This window comes from Bombina bombina, chromosome 6, assembly GCF_027579735.1.
Source record: "Bombina bombina isolate aBomBom1 chromosome 6, aBomBom1.pri, whole genome shotgun sequence".
Lineage (NCBI taxonomy): Eukaryota > Metazoa > Chordata > Amphibia > Anura > Bombinatoridae > Bombina > Bombina bombina.
The window spans coordinates 628,330,122-628,355,673 of NC_069504.1; the positions used below are offsets into that span (position 1 = coordinate 628,330,122).

General features: G+C 37.8%; 1 protein-coding gene across 1 annotated transcript in view; it reads left to right on the forward strand.

Moving 5' to 3' along the window:
* AGBL1 (AGBL carboxypeptidase 1) overlaps window positions 1-25,552 on the forward strand; it is a 1,247,389-nt gene that overhangs the window by 714,905 nt on the left and 506,932 nt on the right. The window contains exon 20 of the mRNA XM_053717645.1: window positions 18,972-19,103. Within this exon, the coding sequence (XP_053573620.1) occupies window positions 18,972-19,103 (132 nt within the window). The remainder of the gene's footprint in view (window positions 1-18,971; window positions 19,104-25,552) is intronic.

Consider the following 25,552-nt stretch of genomic DNA (forward strand, 5'->3'; position numbering starts at 1 on the left):
TTGGGTATTGTTGGAGCATCAGATGGTCCCACTGCTCCCTGAGCATGCAGTTCTTCCAGCGCCACACATCACATCCTTCACTAAAAGTGAGATTGTGTTTTTGGGAGTTATTTGTAGTATTAACTTCACTATTTTTGTGTATCTTGTTTGAAATACTTTTTTAGAGTTAGAGTTCTAATTAATTTGTTTACATCTAGCAATGTTGTAAATAAGTTGAAGTTAGAAGGTAGGGGACAAAATTAAGACCTTTGTTTAATACTTTTATTTCCATGTCTGTTAGTGTGTAATCAGATATATTAATGACATTGTTGTTTACTGGTATTTTGTGTGGTAACCCCTCCTTTGGCTCCTTTGAGGGTATCTGTTTGTTTTTGATGGATCTGAGGTGCCCTGATTCATTGTTGGTACTTGGGGATCTGTTCTTCTCTTGTTTGTGCCCCCCCCCCCCTATCTGACCAACTGGGCCCAAACAAAAAACCTTCTCAATGTCACTATTTTCTTTGCATCTGATGTCTCTTGTTGTGTCTGAGGGTATATATTTGCTGCTGTGTCCCACCCGCTTCATCAGTATGATGAGTTACTGGTGGTTGTGTCAAAATCGACTTTAATTTAGGTTTGACTACAGGGATTGCCTGTGGTGTTTTCAGTAGGGATGGGAGTAGGGGTGAGGGTGTGTTGTTGAACTCTTGGTATTGGGTGTTCATGTTCTCCCTCTGAGCTAGAATAACCTCCAGAGGATTCCCCTTCACTGTCACTAAACCTAACTCTTCTGCTGTCTGATTGGTATATGTTTCTACCTCTTCCTCTTCTCCCTCTCCCTCTGCCTCTTCTACTCTGTAGCCCCTGTCTTGAAACTGATAGTTTCCTATATGTCGATTTCTCCCTTCTATTCCACATATACACTTTATTAGAATCATAATCGGTTTGATCTCTAATGTACTTTTTATGCTTCATTTCTAACAAAAATGTTTTTGCTTCCATGATACTATTAGATAGAATATTGTCAAATTTTAGAAAATCACTTAAATCCTTCCTTTTGTTAAGTTCAGCCTGTGTTAGACCTATCTGAACTACAATTTCTTTCAACAGGACAGATTTGTAATTCAACAATAAGCAGCATAAGTTTCAATGAACAGTCTGACAAAGTCCCATTCCAGCGACTGATGAATTCTTTATCTTCAGTAATGAACGTTGGGAATTTGTTTAATCTAAGTCCTCTAGGGACTATTCCCATTTCATGATATTTTCATTAGTATTTGTATGTCACACTTAGTTTTCATTTCTTTTTTAAGTAAAACTTCCATATCATCAAACAGGGAACTAAGTGTCAATTGTGATTTATCAGTTGTGAATACTTTTATCCAAATACTAATGAAATATCATGAAATGGGAATAGTCCCTAGAGGACTTAGATTAAACAAATTCCCAACGTTCATTACTGAAGATAAAGAATTCATCAGTCGCTGGAATGGGACTTTGTCAGACTGTTCATTGAAACTTCTGCTGCTTATTGTTGAATACAAATCTGTCCTGTTGAAAGAAATTGTAGTTCAGATAGGTCTAACACAGGCTGAACTTAACAAAAGGAAGGATTTAAGTGATTTTCTAAAATTTGACAATATTCTATCTAATAGTATCATGGAAGCAAAAAAATTTTTTGTTAGAAATGAAACATAAAAAGTACATTAGAGATCAAACCGATTATGATTCTAATAAAGTGTATATGTGGAATAGAAGGGAGAAATCGACATATAGGAACTATCAGTTTCAAGACAGGGGCTACAGAGGTAGAAGAGGCAGAGGGAGAGAGAGAAGAGGAAGAGGTAGAAACATATACCAATCAGACAGCAGAAGAGTTAGGTTTAGTGACAGTGAAGGGGAATCCTCTGGAGGTTATTCTAGCTCAGAGGGAGAACATAAACACCCAATACCAAGAGTTCAACAACACACCCTCACCCCTACTACCATCCCTACTGAAACACCACAGGCAATCCCTGTAGTCAAACCTAAATTAAAGTCGATTTTGACACAACCACCAGTAACTCATCATACTGATGAAGCGGTGGGACACAGCAGCAAATATATACCCTCAGACACAACAAGAGACATCAGATACAAAGAAAATAGTGACATTGAGAAGGTTTTTTTTGTTTGGGCCCAGTTGGCCAGATAGGGGGGGGGGCACAAACAAGAGAAGAACAGATCCCCCAAGTACAACAATGAATCAGGGGCACCTCAGATCCATCAAAAACAAACAGATACCCTCAAAGGAGCCAAAGGAGGGGTTACCACACAAAATACCAGTAAACAACAATGTCATTAATATATCTGATTACACACTAACAGACATGGAAATAAAAGTATTAAACAAAGGTCTTAATTTTGTCCCTACTTCTAACTTCAACTTATTTACAACATTGCTAGATGTAAACAAATTAATTAGAACTCTAACTCTAAAAAAGTATTTCAAAAAAGATACACAAAATAGTGAAGTTAATACTACAAATAACTCCCAAAAACACAATCTCACTTTTAGTGAAGGATGTGATGTGGTGGCGCTGGAAGAACTGCATGCTCAGGGAGCAGTGGGACCATCTGATGCTCCAACAATACCCAAGTTTAAGGGTAACTCCACATTTTACCCCATACACAGCCGGGGAATATTTTGGAATTTTCCAAAAAAGAGTGGAGGATGATCTCACTGCACTCGAGCATAAAAACAGTTCTCAAAAGACACAGCAAATCTGACTCTGAAAGAAAGAGAGGCCTTGACAGGGTTACAGAATAATGAAAACTTGATCATAGAGCCGCCCTTATTGGCGGCTCTATAGTGGTAATGAATAAAAGTCAATTCATTACCGAAGCCAAAAGACAACTCCTGGATGAAAAGCAATACATCCGTTTAAAAAAAGATCCAACAGACGAATTCAGACATGAACTTGAACATCTTTTGGATGAAGGCAGAGAGATAGGCATATTTGATGATGACACATATAATTACCTACAAGTCAAGTTTCCGATTAGACCAACATTTAATCATTTACCCAAAATACACAAACCAGGGCCAGAGATTCATGGTAGACCAATAGTTAGTGGCATTGGTTCATTGAATGAGAAACTATCACAATGGCTGGACGCAGTACTCCAACCTTTTGTGGAGGAGCTACAGAGCTATCTAATAGACACCAAACACTTGCTATGCCTATTGAAAGATCAGGGTTGGAACAAAGACAGTGTCTGGGTCACAATAGATGTCAAGTCACTTTATTCTTCAATACCGCACAAAGAAGGTTTGAAGGCTGTCAGATTTTTTCTGACCAGATCAGACAAATTTGGAGAGGAACATTGTAGCTTTATACTACAGGTCACAAACTACCTACTCAGACACAACTATTTTTGCTTTGATGATGTCTTCTATCTCCAGAGATGTGGGACTGCGATGGGGGCCAAGTTTGCCCCCTCCTACGCCAACCTCTATATGGGGTGGTGGGAGCGGTCCCACATCTATGGAGATAGAAATCAATTCAGGACAAACATTGCTTTTTACAAGAGGTTATTGATGACCTCTTGATAATATGGCAAGGAACGAGACTAAAATCCATCAGTTTATTGATGAGCTTAATAACAACAACTTAGGCCTAGGCTTTACTTTTGAGTTTAATGCTGAGACCATTAACTATCTAGATGTAACCCTTACAGGGGTACAGGGAGGACAGAAAGGTAATATAACCACAAGTGGTCTACCGAAAGCCATCAGCTAGAAATACCATCTTGCACGCAAAAAGCAATCACCCTAACAGGGTATTCAAAGCCATAGCGAAGGGACAGTTTGTAAGGACACTTAGAAACTGTTCAACCAAATCCTCATATGAAACTCAAGCTAAAGAGCTTACTGACAGGCTTGTCTCTAGAGAATACTCAAAACCTATGGTTAAAGCCATTGAAAAAGATGTAAGCAAAAGAGACAGGGACTCCCTCCTAAAACAAGGAGGGAGATCAACAAAGGAGGGAAATACACAAAAAAACACTTTCCTTACCACATATAGTGACCAATTTGGAGAAGTTTGCAATGTCATATCAAAACACTTTCCTTTACTGACGGCTGATGATGGCTTGGCAGACATAGCGAGTAAAGGTTGTCGCTTTGCATTTAGAAAGGGCAAAACGATAGGAAACAGAGTAGCCCCCACCATGATGAAAAGCTCCAAGAATACTCATGACAGGGTAATCAGCTCATGGCTGAGTATCAAGGGAGTCTATAGATGTCACTACAAAGAATGCATAGCCTGCAAACATCTTTCACAAGGAGATGAATTTGCTAGCACCGCAACAGGTGAGCGCTTCTCACATGATAGATGCTATACCTGTAGAACCAACCATGTGGTCTATATACTAACTTGCTCAGAATGCAACCTACAGTACGTAGGTATGACCACAAGAGAGGTTAGGTCAAGGATTCGGGAACATGTTAATGACATCAAGCATGGGGATCTCACCACACCACTGATTACACACTTTCGATCAATCCATGACAGAAAGAGCACTACACTGAATTGGACTATAGCAAAACATGTCCTGCCACCAGTGAGGGGGGGAGATAGATCGCTTCTCTTAGCAAGAGAAGAAGTATATTGGATACTTAAATTGAGAACTAGATGGCCCTCCGGTTTAAACAGTGAATTTGACCTGATCAATTTCTGGAAGTAGTCCAACTCTATATAGAGTTAGAGAAATAATCATTCAAAAGTTAAGATTGAATAAAAGCAATGTTATCTAACGCCTAAATCAATTTACAATAGATTGAATAATATAAGGTAGGAACTACTCTAACACTGTCAGTATCTAATAAAATAAAATTAACCAATAAAACTAACTAATAAATTTACATATTACATAAAACAAACATATGAAACATAGAATAATGTCATTATATTTAGGAACTGGCCTACCATTGACACTATGTGAGATTCACAAATTTTAACTCCTTTCAAAGTAAATAACACAAGCACTTTATTACGTTAACAAAATAGATTGACTAGAATGGGTTAATAAGAAGACAAATGAAATGATATATATATACAACCCAGGTCATAAGCCAAAACTACAAGGGTTATAATTTATAATATTGTCGAAATTCTGTCAAAACCTAGCCAAGGGAATTATATATCTTTTTAAATAAAACAGTTTCACTAACCTAGTTTAGCAATAGTGTTAGTAGATCTAAAGCAGCACATATTGGAGGGTGTGTTATTTCTTAACCAATGGGAAGGCTTTTCAGCCTTTTTAAAACACAGGATGATGGTCACCTACTATGCTATGACTACGGCGGGGAAAGCCAAAACGCGTCAGCAGTAGTGACCACCACCCAGTGCTGTACCTTAGTATGCTGTAACAAGAGTTATTGCTGTTTTAACCTAATAAACTCGGATAAAGATTTACAAGATTCCGGATCCTTCTTTCTTTCTCTATATTTGTACTATATAAACCTATTAACCCCTAAACCACCATCTCCCCACATAACAGCTACCTACATTAAACTATTAACCCTTAAACCTAACTCCCCCTTACTGTAATGCTTGTGTGATATTTCCCTATAAGACCAAAATTTGGCCAGTAGTCTTCTTATCCTGTTGTCAAGTGGAAGGATAAGGAAATATCCCAGAACAAGAGAACAGATAAGTAAATGAGGTAACAGTACTTACAGTAGAGAGGGCAATCCTTCACGGCACTACAGGGGATAACTGGAGAGTAGTCAGGCAAGCAGAGTTCAGCAACAATAAGGCAGTCCACAGTAACAGCACTTCAGGGGTTAATCAAAAGTGTGGTTGGAGACTGGCAGTGTTCAGCAATTAGGCAATACAGCAGTTCAGGGTTTAAAAAGCAGAGCGGTCAGAGCCAGGCAGAATTCAGCAACAATAAGACAATCCAGCAGTTCAGGGGTTAAACAGCAAAGAGTGGTCAGTGGAAGGCAGAGGTCAATAACAGGCAGACAGTCTGATCCTTCACAGTACTAAGGGGTTAAGCAGAGAGTAATCAGAGACAAGCAGAGTTCTGCAGCAGTAAGGCAATCCAAAGAGTCAGTAGTTCAGGGGTTAAACAGGAGAGAGGTCAGAGGCAAGCAGAGTTCAGCAGCAGAAAGGCAATCAAATATTCAATAGAATAAACAGCACCCAGGAATACACAGTATAACCTATACTTAAGCAAGGAATGTATATAACTACGGTACTTACATAGATGCTGATTCACGCCAAGGAGGAGACAGCTGATCCTGAACCGGCATCAGAAGGACCCGGCGTGCGGCAATGACATATTTGCCGTGTGCCAGAAGGAACTGCCGCATCCATCGCAATGACCATGGCAACAGGATGATAGCCGGCAGCATCGGTGACAACAGCCACAAGAAGACGGAGCACCGTGACAATAACTTTACACTAACTTTACCAAAATTAAAATACACCTAAATTAAAGTTAAAATAAACTAACTACCTTATAATAAATACAAACTTACCTGTGAAACAAAATTAAAACCTAAGCTTAACCTAATAAAATACCTAACTTTACTTATTTAAAAAAATACAAAAAATTAAAAACCTACATTACCAAAAAAAAAAATCCCTAACATTACTAAAAATAATAAATCCTTACATTACCAAATTAAAACATTAATTAAAATAAACACTAAAATTACAAAAATAAAAAGCTACCATTACAAAAAAAAAGAACAAAATTATCCAAAAAATAAATAAAAATATTCCTATTCTAATACCCCCAAAAAATAAAATAGCCCCAATCTAAAAATAAAATACCAATTGCCCTTAAAAGGGCCTTTTGAAGGGCATTGCCCCAAAACTAACAGCTCGTTTACATCAATTACCACTTACATTACAACCCCCAAAATAAAAAACCCTAACACAAAAAACCCTAATCTACCCATTGCCCCGAAAAGGGCATTTGAATGGGCATTGCCCTTAAAGGGATAGTCTAGTCCAAAAAAACCTTTCATGATTCAGATAGGGCATGTAATTTTAAACAATTTTCCAATTTACTTTTATCACCAATTTTTCTTTGTTCTCTTGGTATTCTTAGTTGAAAGCTTAACTTAGGAGGTTCATATGCTAATTTCTTAGACCTTGAAGGCCGCCTCTTAAGAATGCATTTTTTAAAAGATTTTTCCACCACTAGAGGGTGTTAGTTCATGTTTTTCATATAGATAACACTGTGCTCGTGCACGTGAAGTTACCTGGGAGCCATCACTGATTGGCTAAACTGCAAGTCTGTCAAAAGAACAAATAAAGGGGCAGTCTGCAAAGGCTTAAATACTAGATAATCATAGAGGTAAAAATATATAAATATAACTTTGTTGGTTATGCAAAACTAGGGAATGGGTAAACAAGGGATTATCTATCTTTTAAAACAATAACAATTCTGGTGTAGACTGTCCCATTAAAAGGGCACTCTGCTCTTTTTCAGCACAAAATAAAAATAAACAAATTCCCTTATCTTAAAAAAAAAAACCACCCCAAAATAAAAACAAAAAAACCTAACACTAAGCCCCAAATTTGTACTCTCCAATGATGAAGTGCTGCGATCCATCTTCTTCCCGGTGAGCCATCTTCATCCATCCGCAGAGGATCTTCTACAATCTTCATCTGGGCCGCGGCCCATCTTCTAGCGTCATCCTGTTGTCGGCGGCGACATCGGTAGTTCTCTTTATCCGCCTGACTCGGAGCTCCTTTTCATGCTGTCCCCAGCCCCACACTGAAGATGGAATGCAAGGTACCCCTTTTATATAGGGGTACCCTTACATTATTTTTTTAGTTACTCGTGCAATATACTGACGTAACTTACTGGCGACACCAGAAATGTTTTGTTGTGCAGATTTCTGAACCTCGACAGTTTTTCTGACTTACGACAGTATATCGTATTGCGACATGTGTTATGTGATTCACCTGATGTGCAAGCTGAACTTACGGGCGACGTGGGTTTCAGCAGTTGCACTGAAAAATATGCAACATATGTGAACGTGCCCCATATGGTTAATCAATCATAACCACTGTTACATTATTGCTGTTATTCCTTTGGCAATAGCGGCTGCACATTTAAAGTTACCATTAGTAGTCAATGTCCATCTAAGCACAAAAGGAAAAACTAATTGCAAAGTTAACGCATATAAAGTTTGACTTATACTTTAATCCAACCTAAACTATCTGGCAACCAACATTCTAAAAAAGTTAAAAATTGCAAGAAAATGAAGTAGACCACAGCCGTATATTACATACAGTACAATACTGTAAAAATACATACAGACCTGGTATATATATATATATTTAATTATTATTCTTTATTCATAAAGTGCAAACATATTCTGCAGCACTGTCCATGGATACAATGGAGCATATTTATCAATGTGTGAGCGGACATGATATGAAGTAGCAGCAACCAATCGGCTGCTAGCAGGGGATGTCAATCAACCCGATCGTATTCGATCGGGTTGATTTCTTTCCACAGCATCAGAGCAGGCGGACAGGTTATGGAGAAGCGCTGGAAACAAGGGGCATCAAGCTACATACGGGGCTTGATAAATATGCCCCAATGTGTTTAAATAAAACAATGATACAAAACTTGTAAGAGACAAGACAATATTTGACAAACAAATACAGGATTGTGGACTCTATTCCTGTGGGAACTTACAATATAGAATGGTAGGAGGTTGAGAAACAGGCCGTGAGGACTACAAGGGTGAGAATGATGTTAATACAGAGTTAGATGAGGGCAATTAGTAGGTAAGTAGAAATAATTTGTTACTAAATTATGTGGTAAGCTTCCCTGAACCAAAATGTCTTTAAAAGTGCGTTTAAAAGAAGGCAGATTAGGGGAAAGTCTGACAGCACGAGGGCGAGCATTACAGAGGGCAGGTGCCGAGCAAGAGAAGTTCTGCAGTCTAGAATGGGAAGAGATTATAATCGAAGATGCAAAGAGCAGGTCAGGGTGAGAATTTTGAATGTAATTCTGCTGTGAATGGGGAGCCAGTGAAGGGACTCACAGAGAGGTGTAGCAGATACCTAGGGCGGGAACATTAGATTAGCATGGCAGAGGTGGATTGAATGGAGAGAAGCGCGAGAGAGGAAGACCGGTGAGTAGGTTATTGCAGTAGTCAAGTCGGGACATTACAAGGGAGTGGATTATTTGTTTTGTCGTGTCAGCGCTCAGAAATGGGCGAAATTGCGGCAAAATGAAGAGAGTGATTGGCTGTGGTGGATGAAGGACATGATGGAGTCGAGTGTAAATATGAAGCAGCGGTCTTGGGGTTATAAAGAGATAGTGATGTCGGGTCCAGCAACGGAGGGCTGGACCCCGTTCAATGACCTTCACATTAGGCTTTCCAGTATACCAAAACTAATTTTCCCTTCCCTAACTCCTGACATCTTGAAAAATTGTGGTTACATGATCTAACCTGTCTGATTTAGTTGAAGAAAAATTGTATCCTTTTTCTTTTCTTGCTACTCATTACAGGGCACCCACATCATACCATGGAGAGCCAAGTGACCCTCCTGCCACAAAGACAACTCTTCCATTCTTCTTGTATAAAAGATAATGTCAACAACCATCCCCTTGCTTATATGCAAGTCTTACATCCAGTTTCTCAGAATGGCTACCTTAGTAGCTAAAATAATATAAATACAAAGGAATCTAGCCAGCTTAGCCATTTTTTCTCAGCCCTAAATGAAATAGTGCAGTGTCAGCCGATAATGCGTTTAGCAACCTCAGCTGTCTCAATACACAAGCTATTTGTTCCCATAGGGGTCTAAAATTTGGGCACTCCCACCTTATGTGAACTTGTCCCCAACCCCCACAGCCCCTCCAGCAAGAGGCAGAGCAGGCCAGAAACATTTGACATGTTGCTATGTCCCCTTACATATCAATAAATCAGCTTGTATGGGGGAAATAACACAATTATATGGTATTAATGTATGTGTGAATTTATCATCTATATATATATATATATATATATATATATATAACAACAATTAAAATTATGGGGAGGCGAAAAGTGAGTTTAAAATCCTCCACTAAATAAAAAATATAGAGAAAATAACTCATTGTGTAAACCATTTACAAATCTAAACAAGTCAGAAGACTTGCTTTTAACCCAGAGACTCTCTGACTACACTGTTCCCAATGCAGCAAAGGAATCTGGGTAAGATATGCAAATGAGGTTCACAATGACTCACCTTTTTACTTTTAGCCTGCTTTTTAAGACAGGCTTCCCTTTATGCCATAGCACTGCTGCATTACACAGCTTTTATGCTTAGCTAGGGTTAGTACAGTGATTTAGACCAAGCCCAGGACAGCTGTTTCGTGGTTATTGCCACTCATCAGCTGGGAGTAGGTTAAATCACTGCTTGGTAAAGTTAATTTCTGGGGGGAAATTCAACAACAATTAAAATTATGGGGAGGTCGAAAAGTGAGTTTAAAATCCTCCACTAAATACAAAATATAGAGAAAATAACTCATTGTGTAAACCATTTACAAATCTAAACAAGTCAGAAGACTTGCTTTTAACCCAGAGACTCTCTGACTACACTGTTCCCAATGCAGCAAAGGAATCTGGGTAAGATATGCAAATGAGGTTCACAATGACTCACCTTTTTACTTTTAGCCTGCTTTTTAAGACAGGCTTCCCTTTATGCCATAGCACTGCTGCATTACACAGCTTTTATGCTTAGCTAGGGTTAGTACAGTGATTTAGACCAACCCCAGGAAAGCTGTTTCGTGGTTATTGGTTATAGTGGAGGATTTTAAACTCACTTTTCGCCTCCCCATAATTTTAATTGTTGTTGAATTTCCCCCCAGAAATGAACTTTACCAAGCAGTGATTTAACCTACTCCCAGCTGATGAGTGGCAATAACCACGAAACAGCTGTCCTGGGATTGGTCTAAATCACTGTACTAACCCTAGCTAAGCATAAAAGCTGTGTAATGCAGCAGTGCTATGGCATAAAGGGAAGCCTGTCTTAAAAAGCAGGCTAAAAGTAAAAAGGTGAGTCATTGTGAACCTCATTTGCATATCTTACCCAGATTCCTTTGCTGCATTGGGAACAGTGTAGTCAGAGAGTCTCTGGGTTAAAAGCAAGTCTTCTGACTTGTTTAGATTTGTAAATGGTTTACACAATGAGTTATTTTCTCTCTCTATATATATGTATATTGATATGTATTTATTTATATATACATATCTGAGATCTGGAGTAAATAGTTTAAACAAGATTACTTGTAGAGATTTAAATTAAAACTTTCAGATTTTATTTGCCACCTACATTTAAAATCACAGCATGGAGTCAAACAAAAAAAAGAGAGAAAAATCAATATATGTACAGTATACAAAATCCACTCAAAATAAGCTTTAGTGCTCCCAATTTGTTTGATTGCTGTGAAACAGTATCACTTTGATTGTTGCTACAAATGTATTTTAAGTGATCATTTCTGCAGTTTTCCACGGTTGTTTCTCACATGGTGAAGCCTGGCTCCTATAATAAATTAATTGAATTAAACTTAGTTCAGTTTTAGCAGACTCAAGGAACCCAACGCAAGCTGAGAAATTGCCTGTACCTGGTAGGAATTTACTGCTGGGAAAACAGCAGGCATCTTTGAACAAGATAAACTCAATGCCACTTGTTCTTTACATTTTATTCCCTTGGAACTCTGTAACTCTTGGCCCTAGTCCAGAGTAAATTGTCGATATTTTACAGTTAGTATGAAAACTATTGATTTTCTTGCCACCCTTCACAGAATTTCCAATGCATGACAAGATGCCACTACACTGTTTTCTATCTATCTCTGAAAAAGACATTGATTTTAGCTCACAAGCAATACCAAGTATGTTTTTTGAATTCTGAAGGGAAGAGTTTATTTTATATATATATATTTTTTTAAATCTTCCACAGTTTACATTACTGCTAATCTTATGATGAGTTTTTGTTCCTTAATCTTGATACATTCTCCTGTAGGTTCTCTATGTGATAGCTCAATAGAACACTATAGATATAGCAAAGACTTGGATTTGTGATTGAGCTTAATATATAATGTGATACATCGGACCTCTGAGTCTGTTAGATTTTGTTTCAAATCAGAAGATATATCACAGTATCCATGTATGAAGAACATTTTAGTAAATTTAATTCCTAATATGTGCATACAATTTTGAATATTTTTGTTGAAAAGAATAGGAAATACCAATGTGTTTTGTTTCCTTGATTATTCTTACACAATTGCAAAATATTTATGATGGGGTCTCTGTTAGTCCATCCTAAAAAAAATATACAGATTATGTCTGATTGTTTTTATGAAAGCTTCAAATGTAAAGTTATTCTAATCCATTCACAAATGTGGTTATTGTGTGGATTTTAAGTCCCTTGCACACTGCAATAATGGTGTAAATAGCTTCAGTGATGACAATTGGACAGAGGTATTCCAATCCATCAGAAAACTATTTTTTTTACAAATAACGTTTATTTTTACCACAACGTTTGATGTTTTGAAAAGACTCTGTCAAAAGAAATATTTTAGCAATGTTTTTTGTGCATGTGCTATTATTTTTTAAAGAAATAACACTTTTACTTTGAGTGTCTATCTTGTTCTTTGGATGATATATTCTCACACACTTGATAAACAAATCAACACACTTTACAGTTGTTAATAAAATGATAAAGTAATTACATTTTTTTTTTTAACAACTGTGCCTTTTTGTCCAAATTATTTTGGAGCTGGCACCAGAGTTTACCTTCATTCTAAACACAGTAAACTCCAGGTTAGATTATATTATAGCTTTATTGTTGTTTATGTGGCATGTTTCTATGAATTTGAGGTTCATAATGTATTTATCTTAGATTATGCTGTCATTTTTATCTCTTATCTTTGTATTGTCCAGCTATGTATTACTTAAACTGGCAATTTTCTATTCATATACTAGATTTAGTATCTAGTCTTTTCTGGAAGATGCTAACTTTGTCAGGGAATGTGCATTCAATTTATTCTAAGGCCCCATTTATCAAAGCACTCATAAAAAAGGTTCCCAATAGGAACCAATTGTGCAAGAGCAGGGTCTGTCAGTCACCCTGAACAAACAAGATTTGCTTATTTTAACTCTCAAAAAAGATAAAACTGATAGAAGCTCTAAAACTAAAGGCACAGTCTAGTCAAAATTAAACTTCCCTGATTCAGATAGAGCATGCTATTTTAAACAACTTTCCAATTTACTTTTTATCATGAAATTTGATTTGTTCTCTTGGTATTCTTTGTTAAAAGCTAAACCTAGGTAAGATCATATGCACATTTCTAAGACCTTGAATGTCATCTCTTATCTAAGTGTATTTTGACAGTTTTTTCACAGCTAGACAGTGCTAGTTCATGTGGGTCATATATATAATATTGTGCTCACTCCCATGTGAGTTATTTATGAGTCAGCACTTATTGGCTAAAATGGAAGTCTGTCAAAAGAACTGAAATAAGGAGGCTGTCTGCAGAGGCTTAGATACAAGGCAATCACAAAGGTAAAAAGTATATTAATATAACTGTGTTGGTTATGTAAATCTGGAGAATGAGTAATAAAGGGATTATCTATCTTGAAAAAAAAAAAAAAAAAAATTCTTGAGTAGCTGATGTGCTTGTATTAAAAGTTGAAAGTAAACGTGATTGCTTGAGCGAAATTTAAGTTAACGTGCATTGGGATAACACATCCTCATATGTCTCACATGTTTCACTATGTGTGTGCTTATATGTTTATACATAAGTATTTATATATACATATAAACACAAAAATACATATGTGTATATATATATATATATATATATATATATGCATTGGAGCCCTTTGCAGTTAAAGTGAAAGTCAATCCTAGCGTTTTACAAAACTAGGATTGACTATTGAAACAAATAAAGGGGACTTTCATTTATGAAGTATAAGATACTTCCTGTAGAAAGCTCATTTATTTGTTTCAATTGATCGCCGTTCTTAGCTGCTTCGGCAGCCCACAGCTAAAAATTTTTTTTGCTAAGAGGTAACCTTTTCACCTCTAAGCCAAAAGCCGTGTGGTAAATCCGGTTTGGCGCCCATGGGAGTCGGATTTACCACACGTCTATTTGCTAAGAGGTGGAAACGTCCCCGCCGCAATCCCTAATAAAGTGTTTAACCCCTAAACCGCTGCTCCCGGACCCCGCCACCACCTACATTATATGTATTACCCCCTAATGTGAGCCCCCTACACCGCCGCCACCTACATTAACTATATTACCCCCTAATGTGAGCCCCCTACCCCGCCGCCACCTACATTAACTATATTAACTCCTAATGTGAGCCCCTACCCCGCCCCCACCTACATTAACTATATTAACCCCTAATGTGAGCCCTCTACCCCACCGCCACCTACATTAACTATATTAACCCCTATTGTGAGCCCCCTACCCCGCCACCTACATTTGTGGCCGGACTTTTGGCCGACGGACACTTGGCCGACGGACACTTGGCCGACGGACATTTGGCCGACGGACATTTGGCCGAAACACAAGTGGCTGTGACATAACAGATAGATAGATTTGATAGATAGATAGATAGATAGATAGATAGATACATAGATACGATAGATAGATCAATAGATGCAATATATACATTTTATAGATACGATAGATAGATTTGATAGATAAATAGATAGATTTGATAGATAGATAGTTTCCCAGACAGAGAATTACAAAACGTGCGGCTTGGGACCCATGGTAAGGTTCCCAGAGGCAGTTGCAGGGCCCGAGGCTCTGATTAGAACAGAGCACTCTGGAACGTATCTGCCCTCGGCCGAAATCGGAACATTCTTTAGCTTTCTGTCTGTCAGCCAAATGTCTGTCGGCCAAATGTCTGTCGGCCAAATGTCCTTCTGCCAAATGTCTTTCTGCATTTTGTCAGAGCACCTATACATTAACTATATTAACTCCTAATGTGAGCCCCCTACCCTGCCGCCACCTACATTAACTATATTAACCCCTAATATGAGCCCCCTACACCGCCGCCACCTATATTAAATTTATTAACCCCTAATCTAATCCCCCTACACCGCCACCACCTATATTAAATATATTAACCACTACACCTAAGTCTATCCCTAACACCCCCTAACTTAATTATTATTGAAATAAATCTAAATAATATTAATATTATTAACTAAATTATTATTATTTAAAACTAAATACTTACCTATAAAATAAACCCTAAGATAGCTACAATATAATTAATAATTACATTGTAGCTATTTTAGGGTTTATATTTATTTTACAGGTAACTTTGTATTTATTTTAACTAGGTACAATAGCTATTAAATAATTATTAACTATTTAATAGCTACCTAGTTAAAATAATTACCAAATTACCTGTAAAATAAATCCTAACCTAAGTTACCATTACACCTAACACTACCCTATCAATAAATTAATTAAATAAACTACAATTATCTCAACTAAAATACAATTAAATACACTAAACTATATTAAAAAAACAAACACTAAATTACAAAAAATAAAAAAAGATTACAAGAATTTTAAGCTAATTACACCTAATCTAAACCCCTAATAAAATAAAAAAAGCCCCCCAAAGTAATAACATTTCCCTACCCTAAACTAAATTAAAAAAGTAATCAGCTCTATTACCAGCCCCAAAGTAATCAGCTCTTTCACCTGTAAAAAAAAGAACAACCCCTCCCCCCATTACAACCCACCACCCACACACCCCTACTTTAAAACCCACTCGATCCTCCCAAAAAAAAAAATAAGTCTAACCTCCAAGTTCTCCTTACCTGTCCTGAAGACCGGAGGAGAAGGTCCTGTTCCAGGCGGTGAAGTCTTCTTCCAAGCGGCGACATCTTCTTCTTCCAGGAACCAGCCGGCGCAGAGCGGAGGAGTTGAAGACCGATGACCGCGGAGTTGAAGACCGTCCACTCTGGAACTGAAGACCGGCGATGCTGGAACTGAAGATCGTCAATGCTGGAACTGAAGACCGGAGCCATGGAGCGTGGAGGATCCTCTTCATACGATCTCCGCTGTACACTGAATAAGAATTCAAAGTACACAATTAAAAATGGCGTCCCTTGAATTCCTATTGGCTGATTTGAGCCTTCAAATTCAAATCAGCCAATCGGATGAGAGCTACTTTAATTCTATTGGCTGATTTGAATAGCCAATAGAATAAGAGCTACTGTAATTCTATTGGCTATTCTAATCAGCCAATAGGAATTACAGTAGCTCTTATTCTATTGGCTATTCAAATCAGCCAATAGAATTAAAGTAGCTCTCATCCGATTGGCTGATTTGAATTTGAAGGCTCAAATCAGCCAATAGGAATTCAAGGGAAGCCGTTTTTAATCACGTACCTTGAGTTCCTATTCAGTGTATGGCGGAGATCGTATGAAGAGGATCCTCCACGCTCCATGGCTCTGGTCTTCAGTAACAGCATTGCCGATGTTCAGTTCCAGCATCCCCGGTCTTCAGTTCCAGAGTGGATGGTCTTCAGCTCCGCGGTCATCGGTCTTCAACTCCACTGCTCCGCGCAGGCTGGTTCCTGGAAGAAGAAGATGTTGCCGCTTGGAAGAAGACTTCACCGCCTGGAACAGGACCTTCTCCGCCGGTCTTCAGGACAGGTAAGGAGCACTTGGGAGTTAGACTCTTTTTTTTTTAAGGGGGGATCGGGTGGGTTTTAGAGTAGGGGTGTGTGGGTGGTGGGTTGTAATGGGGGGGTTGTTGTTTTTTTTTACAGGTAAAAGAGCTGATTACTTAGGGGCAATGCCCCACAAAAGGCCCTTTTAAGGGCTGGTAATAGAGCTGATTACTTTTTTTATTTAGTTTAGGGTAGGGAATTTTTATTATTTTGAGGGGCTTTTTTATTTTATTAGGGGGCTTAGATTAAGTGTAATTAGCTTAAAATTCTTGTAATCTTTTTTTATTTTTTTGTAATTTAGTGTTTGTTTTTTGTAATATAGTTTAGTGTATTTAATTGAATTTTTGTTGAGATAATTGTAGTTTATTTAATTAATTTATTGATAGGGTAGTGTTAGGTGTAATGGTAATTTAGGTTAGGATTTATTTTACAGGTAATTTGGTAATTATTTTAACTAGGTAGCTATTAAATAGTTAATAACTATTTAATAGCTATTGTACCTAGTTAAAATAAATACAAAGTTACCTGTAAATAAATATTAACCCTAAAATAGCTACAATGTAATTATTAATTATATTGTAGCTATCTTAGTTTTTTTTTTATAGATAAGTATTTAGTTTTAAATTGGAATAATTTAGTTAATAATATTAATATTATTTAGATTTATTTCAATAATAATTAAGTTAGGGTGTTAGGGTTAGACTTAGGTTTAGTGGTTAATATATTTAATATAGGTGGTGGCGGTGTAGGGGGATTAGATTAGAGGTTAATAAATTTAATATAGGTGGCGGCGGTGTAGAGGGATCATATTAGGGGTTAATATATTTAAAATAGATGGCGGCGGTGTAGGGGGCTCAGATTAGGGGGTAATATAGTTAATGTAGGCGGCGGCGGGGTAGGGGGCTCAGATTAGGGCTTAATATAGTTAATGTAGGTGGCGGCAGGGTAGGGGGCTCACAATAGGGGTTAAAATAGTTAATGTATGTGGTGGCGTGGTAGGGGGCTCGGGTTAGGGGTAACTATAGTTAATGTAGTTGGCGGCGCGGTAGGGGGCTCACATTAGGGTTAATATAGTTAATGTAGGTGGCGGTGGGGTAGGGGGATTAGATTAGGGGTTAATACATATAATATAGGTGGCGGCGGTGTAGTGGGGTCAGATTAGGGGGTTATACATATAATATAGGTGGCGGTGGGGTCCGGGAGTGGCGGTTTAGGGGTTAATACATTTATTGTTAGGAGTGAGAGGGGGGATTGCGGATAGAGGGGTATATGTGTCGGGCTATTTTTGGGAGGCGTGTTAGACAGTAACGGGAGATTTAATATTTTAGTTATTTTTTTTAGGCAGCGGCAGTTTCTAAAGTGCCGTAAGTCACTGGCGACTCCAGAAATTTGTACTTACACTGATTTCTGGACATCGCTAGTTTGTCCGACTTATGGCACTTTAGCAAATGCCGGCGCCGTATATGTGATAGCTCGCTGTGCGAGGTGAAACTACAGGCGGCGCAGGTTTCCACGCTTGCGCTGAAACCTGCGCCGTATATTAGATTGCGCCCCATGTCTTATTCTGTCTACTTTTTTTGTCTTATACATTTAGAACAGTTTTTAATATGGTGGCATTTCAAATACACAGGATCCATTGCTCCCCATAGCTTTTTTTATTTATTTATTTATTTTTAATTAAAGATGAGTACTATTGTTTTTTATCATTTTAACCCAAATGTTCTCCAAATACATTTTTAACAAGAAAACTTATTTGTAGTAGGAGGAAGGTGTCGGTGCTCTTTGTCTTAAAAAACCATTTGGGAAATGCAATGGAAAGCTTTAAATGTGAAATGCATAATGTTTAATCAGTTAACAAAGTCATATGTTTAATTTATTGCCATTACTGATTTAATTAATGATTATTTAATACTATTTCTTCTTTACTAAGAATTAGTTTTTCAATATTAGTGATTTAAATAGGCTACAAGCTGTGTAGTTCACTGTCTATCAAATGAACCTGACAGATTTCCCCTGCAGCTATAAACCTCTGCCCTTAAGCTGCAATATATTAAATGTTTTTCCAGAGGACATAGAAACATGAACTCAGTAAAAGTATAATGTAAAAAAGGCTATTTTACAGTAAGTCAAATAAGAATGATACATCATACTTTTAAAAACTGATCAATGCTGTCCCTAAAAAGATAGACAGATATATGTTTCTGTTAATTTACTTTAGGTTAAGTGTAAACAAAATTAATAGATCATCTGTTTAGGATTTGATCTTTGTATTCACATGCAGGTATTCTGTGACTACCACGGGCATTCTCAGAAGAAAAATGTATTTGTCTATGGATGCAGCATCAAGGAGACCCTTTGGCAAGCTGGCTGTGTTGTTGATTCTGCTACACTCCTGGAGGATGTTGGGTACAGGGTATGTTTAATTACTTGTTTTCCCCAAATAAACATTATTTCTTAATTTTTTACTAATATGTCCTAAATATTGCACAATGTTTTGAAATATTTTGTTATTAAAGGGACAGTCAAGTCCAAAAAAAACTTTCATGTTTTAAATAGGGCATGCAATTTTAAACAACTTCCCAATTTACTTTTATCACCAATTTTGCTTTGTTCTCTTGGTATTCTTAGTTGAAAGCTAAAACTAGGAGGTTCATATGCTAATTTCTTAGACCTTGAAGACTGCCTCTAATCTGAATACATTTTGACCACTAGAGGGCATTAGTTCGCATGTTTCATGTAGATAACATTGAGCTCATGCACGTAAAGTGACCTAGGACTGAGCACTGATTGGCTAAACTGCATGTCTGTCAAAAGAACTGAAATAAGGGGGCAGTCAGCAGAAGCTTAGATACAAGATAATTACAGAGGTAAAACGTGTATTATTATAACTATGTTGGTTATGCAAAACTGGGGAATGGGTAATAAAGGGATTATCTTTCTTTTTAAACAACAAAAATTCTGGTGTTGACTGTCCCTTTAATGGATATCTGTAGTAAGTTTATTTTATTTTTTCGTTTCAGACATTGGGCTCCATGTACGAAGCAGCAAAAGCTGCTCCGGAGCCTTTGCGGGGCAGGTTCACATATGCAAGCCTGCTTCCCGTAATGTAAGAAGCAGCGGTCATTAGACCTCTGCTTCTTACACCCTACGCCACCTCTGAGGTGGCGAGGGAAAATCACTGAGAGCTTGCTCGCTCTCTGTGATTGACATCCCCTTCAGTCGCGTGATTGGTCGCACAAATGAAGGGGCGGGCATTACACACTCCGATGAGTGTGTAATGATACAGTTCCGATGAGTGTGTAATGATACAGATCCGCTGCCCGTGTGTAGCGAAGGCGGGCGGACAGCTTCGCGAGTTGGGAAGCTGTCCGCCCGCCTCTTAGTACATTCAGCACATTGTATCATAATAAACAGCTACATAAAGCATGATAACTAAATATCCTAATTAAAGAGACCCAATCAGATTAATTAGGCAAGGTCTACAGATAAAGATGCACTGTAACAAATTGTTAGTTGTCTGCCTTTTAAAATCGATGTTAATAAAAATTCTTCCAGAATTCAGAATGCAAGATATCATTCCAAGCTCTATATTTAGAGGTGTTTTAGAAAAGTGAAGTATCTGGGCTGTTGCACATGGTGGTACAGCAGCTGACACAAAAAGCATGTAGGAGTATGGATCTTTCTCTGATCTTATGTTGGCATTTAGGTGGCATTAAATGCTGTGAAGTATTTTTGTGGTTTTAGGAACATAGCTGCTATTAGGGGATGCATATAAATCCTCAACAAATCAAAACATAATCATGACAAATATATTAAAGGGACAGTCTACTCCAGAATTGTTATAGTTTAAAAAATAATCTCTTTCTCTTTCATGTAATTGGCAAGAGTCCATGAGCTAGTGACGTATGGGATATACAATCCTACCAGGAGGGGCAAAGTTTCCCAAACCTCAAAATGCCTATAAATACACCCCTCACCACACCCACAATTCAGTTTTACAAACTTTGCCTTCTATGGAGGTGGTGAAGTAAGTTTGTGCTAAGATTTCTACGTTGATATGCGCTTCTCAGCATTTTGAAGCCCGATTCCTCTCAGAGTACAGCAAATGTCAGACGGACGTGGAGAGTATCACTTATTGAATGCAATGATTTTCCTAACGGGGTCTTTTTCATAGGTTCTCTGTTATCGGTCGTAGATATTCATCTCCTACCTCCCTTTTCAGATCGACGATATACTCTCATATACCATTACCTCTACTGATAACTGTTTCAGTACTGGTTTGGCTATCTGCTATATGCGGATGGGTGTCTTTGGGTAAGTATGTTTTTATTTCTTAAGACACCTCAGCTATGGTTTAGCACTTTATGCATTTATATAAAGTTCTAAATATATGTATTGTACTTATATTTGCCATGAGTCAGGTTCATGTATTTCCTTTTGCAGATTGTCAGTTTCATATTTGGGGAAAGTTAATATTAAGAAATATTTTTCTTATCTGGGGTTTAGTCCTTTTTTCAATTGACTACTTTGTTTCAAATTGCGGGCTGACCTAGATTCGCAGGTGCGCCAAATGCTACACTTTATTACGTCATTCTTGGCGCGATAATTTTTTGGCGTGAAAATGCACGTCCATTGACGCAAGTTTGTCATTTCCAGCGTCGTAATTGACACAGAGGTTTCACACAGGGTTGCGTCGTTAGTGATGCGAGTGTGTCATTTCCGGATGTAATACTTGGTGCCAAACTTTTTTCATTATTTATTGCACCATTGCTTTTGCCTCTTGCCTTTTTCTTTGTCAGAGGGCTATGCTATTTGCATTTTTCCTCATTCCTGAAACTGTCATATAAGGAAATTGATAATTTTGCTTTATATGTTGTTTTTTCTTTTACATTTTGCAAGATGTCTCAATCTGATCCTGCCTCAGAAGTATCTGTTGGAACTTTGCTGCCTGATATCGGTTCTATCAAAGCTAAGTGCATTTGCTGTAAAATTGTGGAGATTATATCTCCTAATGTCATTTGTATTAGTTGTCATGATAAACTTTTACATGCAGATAGAGTGTCCATAAGTAATAGTACATTGCTGGTTGCAGTTCCTTCAACTTCTAATGTACATGATATACCTATGAATTTTAAAGAATTTGCTACTGATTCTATTCAGAAGGCTTTGTCTGCATTTCCACCTTCTAATAAACGTAAGAGGTTTTTTAAAACTTCTCATAAAGTTGATGAAATTTCAAATGACCGACAACGTAATGAATTATCCACCTCTGATGAGGATTTATCAGAAGATTCCTTCCTCAGAGATTGACACTGACAAATCTACTTATTTATTTAAAATGGAGTATATGCGTTCTTTGTTTAAAGAAGTGTTAATTACTTTGGATATTGAGGAAGCTAGTCCTCTTGATATTAAAACTAGTAAACATTTAAATTCTGTTTTTAAACCTCCTGTGGTTACTCCAGAGGTTTTTCCTATTCCTGATGCTATTTCTGATATGATTTCTAAGGAATGGAATAAGCCGGGTACTCCTTTTAATCCTTCTGCAAGGTTTAAAAATTGTATACTTTACCAGCAATTTCAATAGAGTTTTGGGAAAAGATCCCCAAAGTTGATGGGGCTATTTCTACTCTTGCTAAACGAACTACTATTCCTATGGAAGATAATACTTCCTTTAAAGATCCTTTAGATAGGAAGCTTGAATCTTATCTAAGGAAAGCCTATTTATATTCAGGTCATCTTCTTAGGCCTGCAATTACTTTGGCTGATGTTGCAGCTGCTTCAACTTTTTGGTTGGAGATTTTAGCGCAACAAGAATTGGATTCTTACTTATATAGTATTGTTTGTTTACTACAACATGCTAATCATTTTATTTGTGATGCTATTTTTGATATTATTAAAATTGATGTTAGATCCATGTCTTTAGCTATTTTAGCTAGAAGAGCTTTGTGGCTTAAATCTTGGAATGCTGATTGACATCTAAGTCTAGATTACTAGACTTAGGTTCTTTGGTTCTCAGTTGGATTCTATTATTTCAACTGTTACTGGGGGGAAGGGAGTTTTTTTGCCTCATGATAAAAAAACCTAAGGGTAAATCTAAGGCTTCTAATCATTTTCATTCTTTTCATCAAAATAAGGAACAAAAACCTAATCCTTCCCCTAAGGAATCTGTTTCCAATTGGAAGCCTTCCTCAAATTGGAATAAATCAAAGCCTTTTAAGAAACCAAAGTCAGCCCCTAAGTCTGCATGAAGGTGCGGCCCTCATTCCATCTCAGCTGGTAGGGGGCAGAATAAGGTTTTTCAAGGATGTTTGGGCAAATTCTGTCCAAAATCAATGGATTCAGAGCATTGTCTCTCAGGGGTACCGAATAGGATTCAGAGTAAGACCTCCTGTGAGAAGATTTTTTCTCTCACGCATCCCAGAAAATCCAGTAAAAGCTCAGGCTTTCCTGAAGTGTGTTTCAGATCTGGAGGTTTCAGGGGTAATCATGCCGGTTCCTTTTCAGGAACAAGGTCTGGGGTTTTATTCAAATCTATTCATTGTCCCAAAGATAGAAAATTCATTCAGACCAGTTCTGGATCTAAAAATTTTGAATCGTTATAAGAGTACCAACTTTCAAGATGGTGACTATAAGGACTATTCTGCCTTTTGTTCAGCAAGGACATTATATGTCTACAATAGACTTGTAGGATGCTTACCTTCATATTCCAATTCATCCAGAACATTATCAGTTCCTGAGATTCTCTTTTCTAGACAAGCATTACCAATTTGTTGCTCTTCCATTTGGCCTAGCAACAGCTCCAAGAATCTTTTCAAAGGTTCTGGGTGCCCTACTCTCTGTAATCAGAGAACAGGGTATTGCAGTGTTTCCTTATTTGGACGGTATCTTGGTACGAGCTCAGTCTTTACGTTCTGCAGAATCTCACACGAATCAACTAGTGTTGTTTCTTCGAAAACATGGTTGGAGGATCAATTTACCAAAAAGTTTTTTGATTCCTCAGACAAGGGTCACCTTTTTAGGTTTCCAGATAGATTCAGTGTCCATGACTCTGTCTCTAACAGACAAGAGACGTTTGAAATTGGTTGCAGCATGTCGGCACCTTCAGTCTCAGTCATTCCCTTCAGTGGCTATGTGCATGGAAGTTTTAGGCCTCATGACTGCAGCATCGGAGGCAATTCCTTTTGCTCATTTTCACATGAGACCTCCCCAGCTTTGCATGCTGAATCAATGGTGCCTGGATTATACAAATATATCAAAATTAATTTCCTTAAATCCCAATGTTCGACACTCTCTGACGTGGTGGTTAAATCACCAGCATTTAGTTCAAGGGGCCTCTTTTATTCGGCCAACCTGGACTGTGATCACAACAGATGCAAGTCTTTCAGATTGGGGAGCTGTCTGGGGATCTCTAACAGCACAAGGGGTTTGGAAATCTCAAGAGGCGAGATTACCAATCAATATTTTAGAACTCCGTGCAATTCTCAGAGCTCTTCAGTTTTGGCCTCTGTTGAAGAGAGAACCGTTCATTTGTTTTAAGACAGACAATATCACAATGGTGGCATATGTCAATCATCAGGGTGGGACTCACAGTCCCCAAGCTATGAAAGAAGTATGTCAGATACTTGTTTGGGCGGAATCCAGCTCCTGTCTAATTTCTGCAGTTCATATCCCAGGTGTAGACAATTGGGAGGCAGATTATCTCAGCTGTCAGACTTTACATCCAGGGGAGTGGTCTCTCCATCCGGATGTGTTTTTTCAGATTGTTCAGATGTGGGGTCTTCCAGAAATAGATCTGATGGCTTCTCATCTAAACAAGAAACTTCCCAGATACCTGTACAGGTCCATGGATTCTCAGGCAGAAGCAGTAGATGCACTGACTCTTCCTTGGTGTTATCAATCTGCTTATATCTTCCCGCCTCTAGTTCTTCTTCCAAGAGTGATCTCCAATATCATCATGGAACAATCATTTGTGTTGCTGGTGGCTCCAGCATGGCCCCACAGGTTTTGGTATGCGGATCTTGTTCGGATGTCCAGTTGCCAACCTTGGCCACTTCCCTTAAGGCCAGACCTACTGTCTCAAGGTCCGTTTTTCCATCAGGATCTCAAATAATTAAATTTGAAGTTATGGAAATTGAACGCTTAGTACTAAGTCATAGAGGTTTCTCTGACTCAGTGATTAATGCTATGTTACAAGCTCGTAAATCTGTATCTAGGAAGATTTATTATTGAGTTTGGAAGACTTACATTTCATGGTGTTCTTCTCATAAATTCTCTTGGTATTCTTTTAGAATTCCTAGAATTTTACAGTTTCTCCAGAATGGTTTGGATAGGGGTTTGTCTGCAAGTTCCTTGAAGGGACAGATCTCTGCTCTTTCTGTTTTATTTCACAGAAAGATTGCTAATCTTCCTGATATTCAATGTTTTGTACAGGCTTTAGTTCATATTAAGCCTGTCATTAAATCAATTTCTCCTCCTTGGAGTCTTAATTTTGTTTTGAAGGCATTACAGGCTCCTCCTTTTGAGCCTATGCATTCTTTGGATATTAAACTACTTTCTTGGAAAGTGTTGTTCCTTTTGGCTATCTCTTCTGCTAGAAGAGTTTCTGAGCTATCTGCTCTTTCTTGTGAATCTCCTTTTTCTCGTGAATCTCCTCATGATTCCGATAAAGGATGCGATTATAAAAAACTCTCTAAATTACTTCTATTATCTCTTTTTTTATCTTGAAACATTGTTGAAAAGTATACCTAGGTAGGCTCAAGAGCAGGAATGCACTACTAGGAGGTAACTGTTAATTGGTGGCTGCACATACTTGCCTCTGTCATTGTCTCACGTGATGTATTCAACTAGCTCCCAGCATTG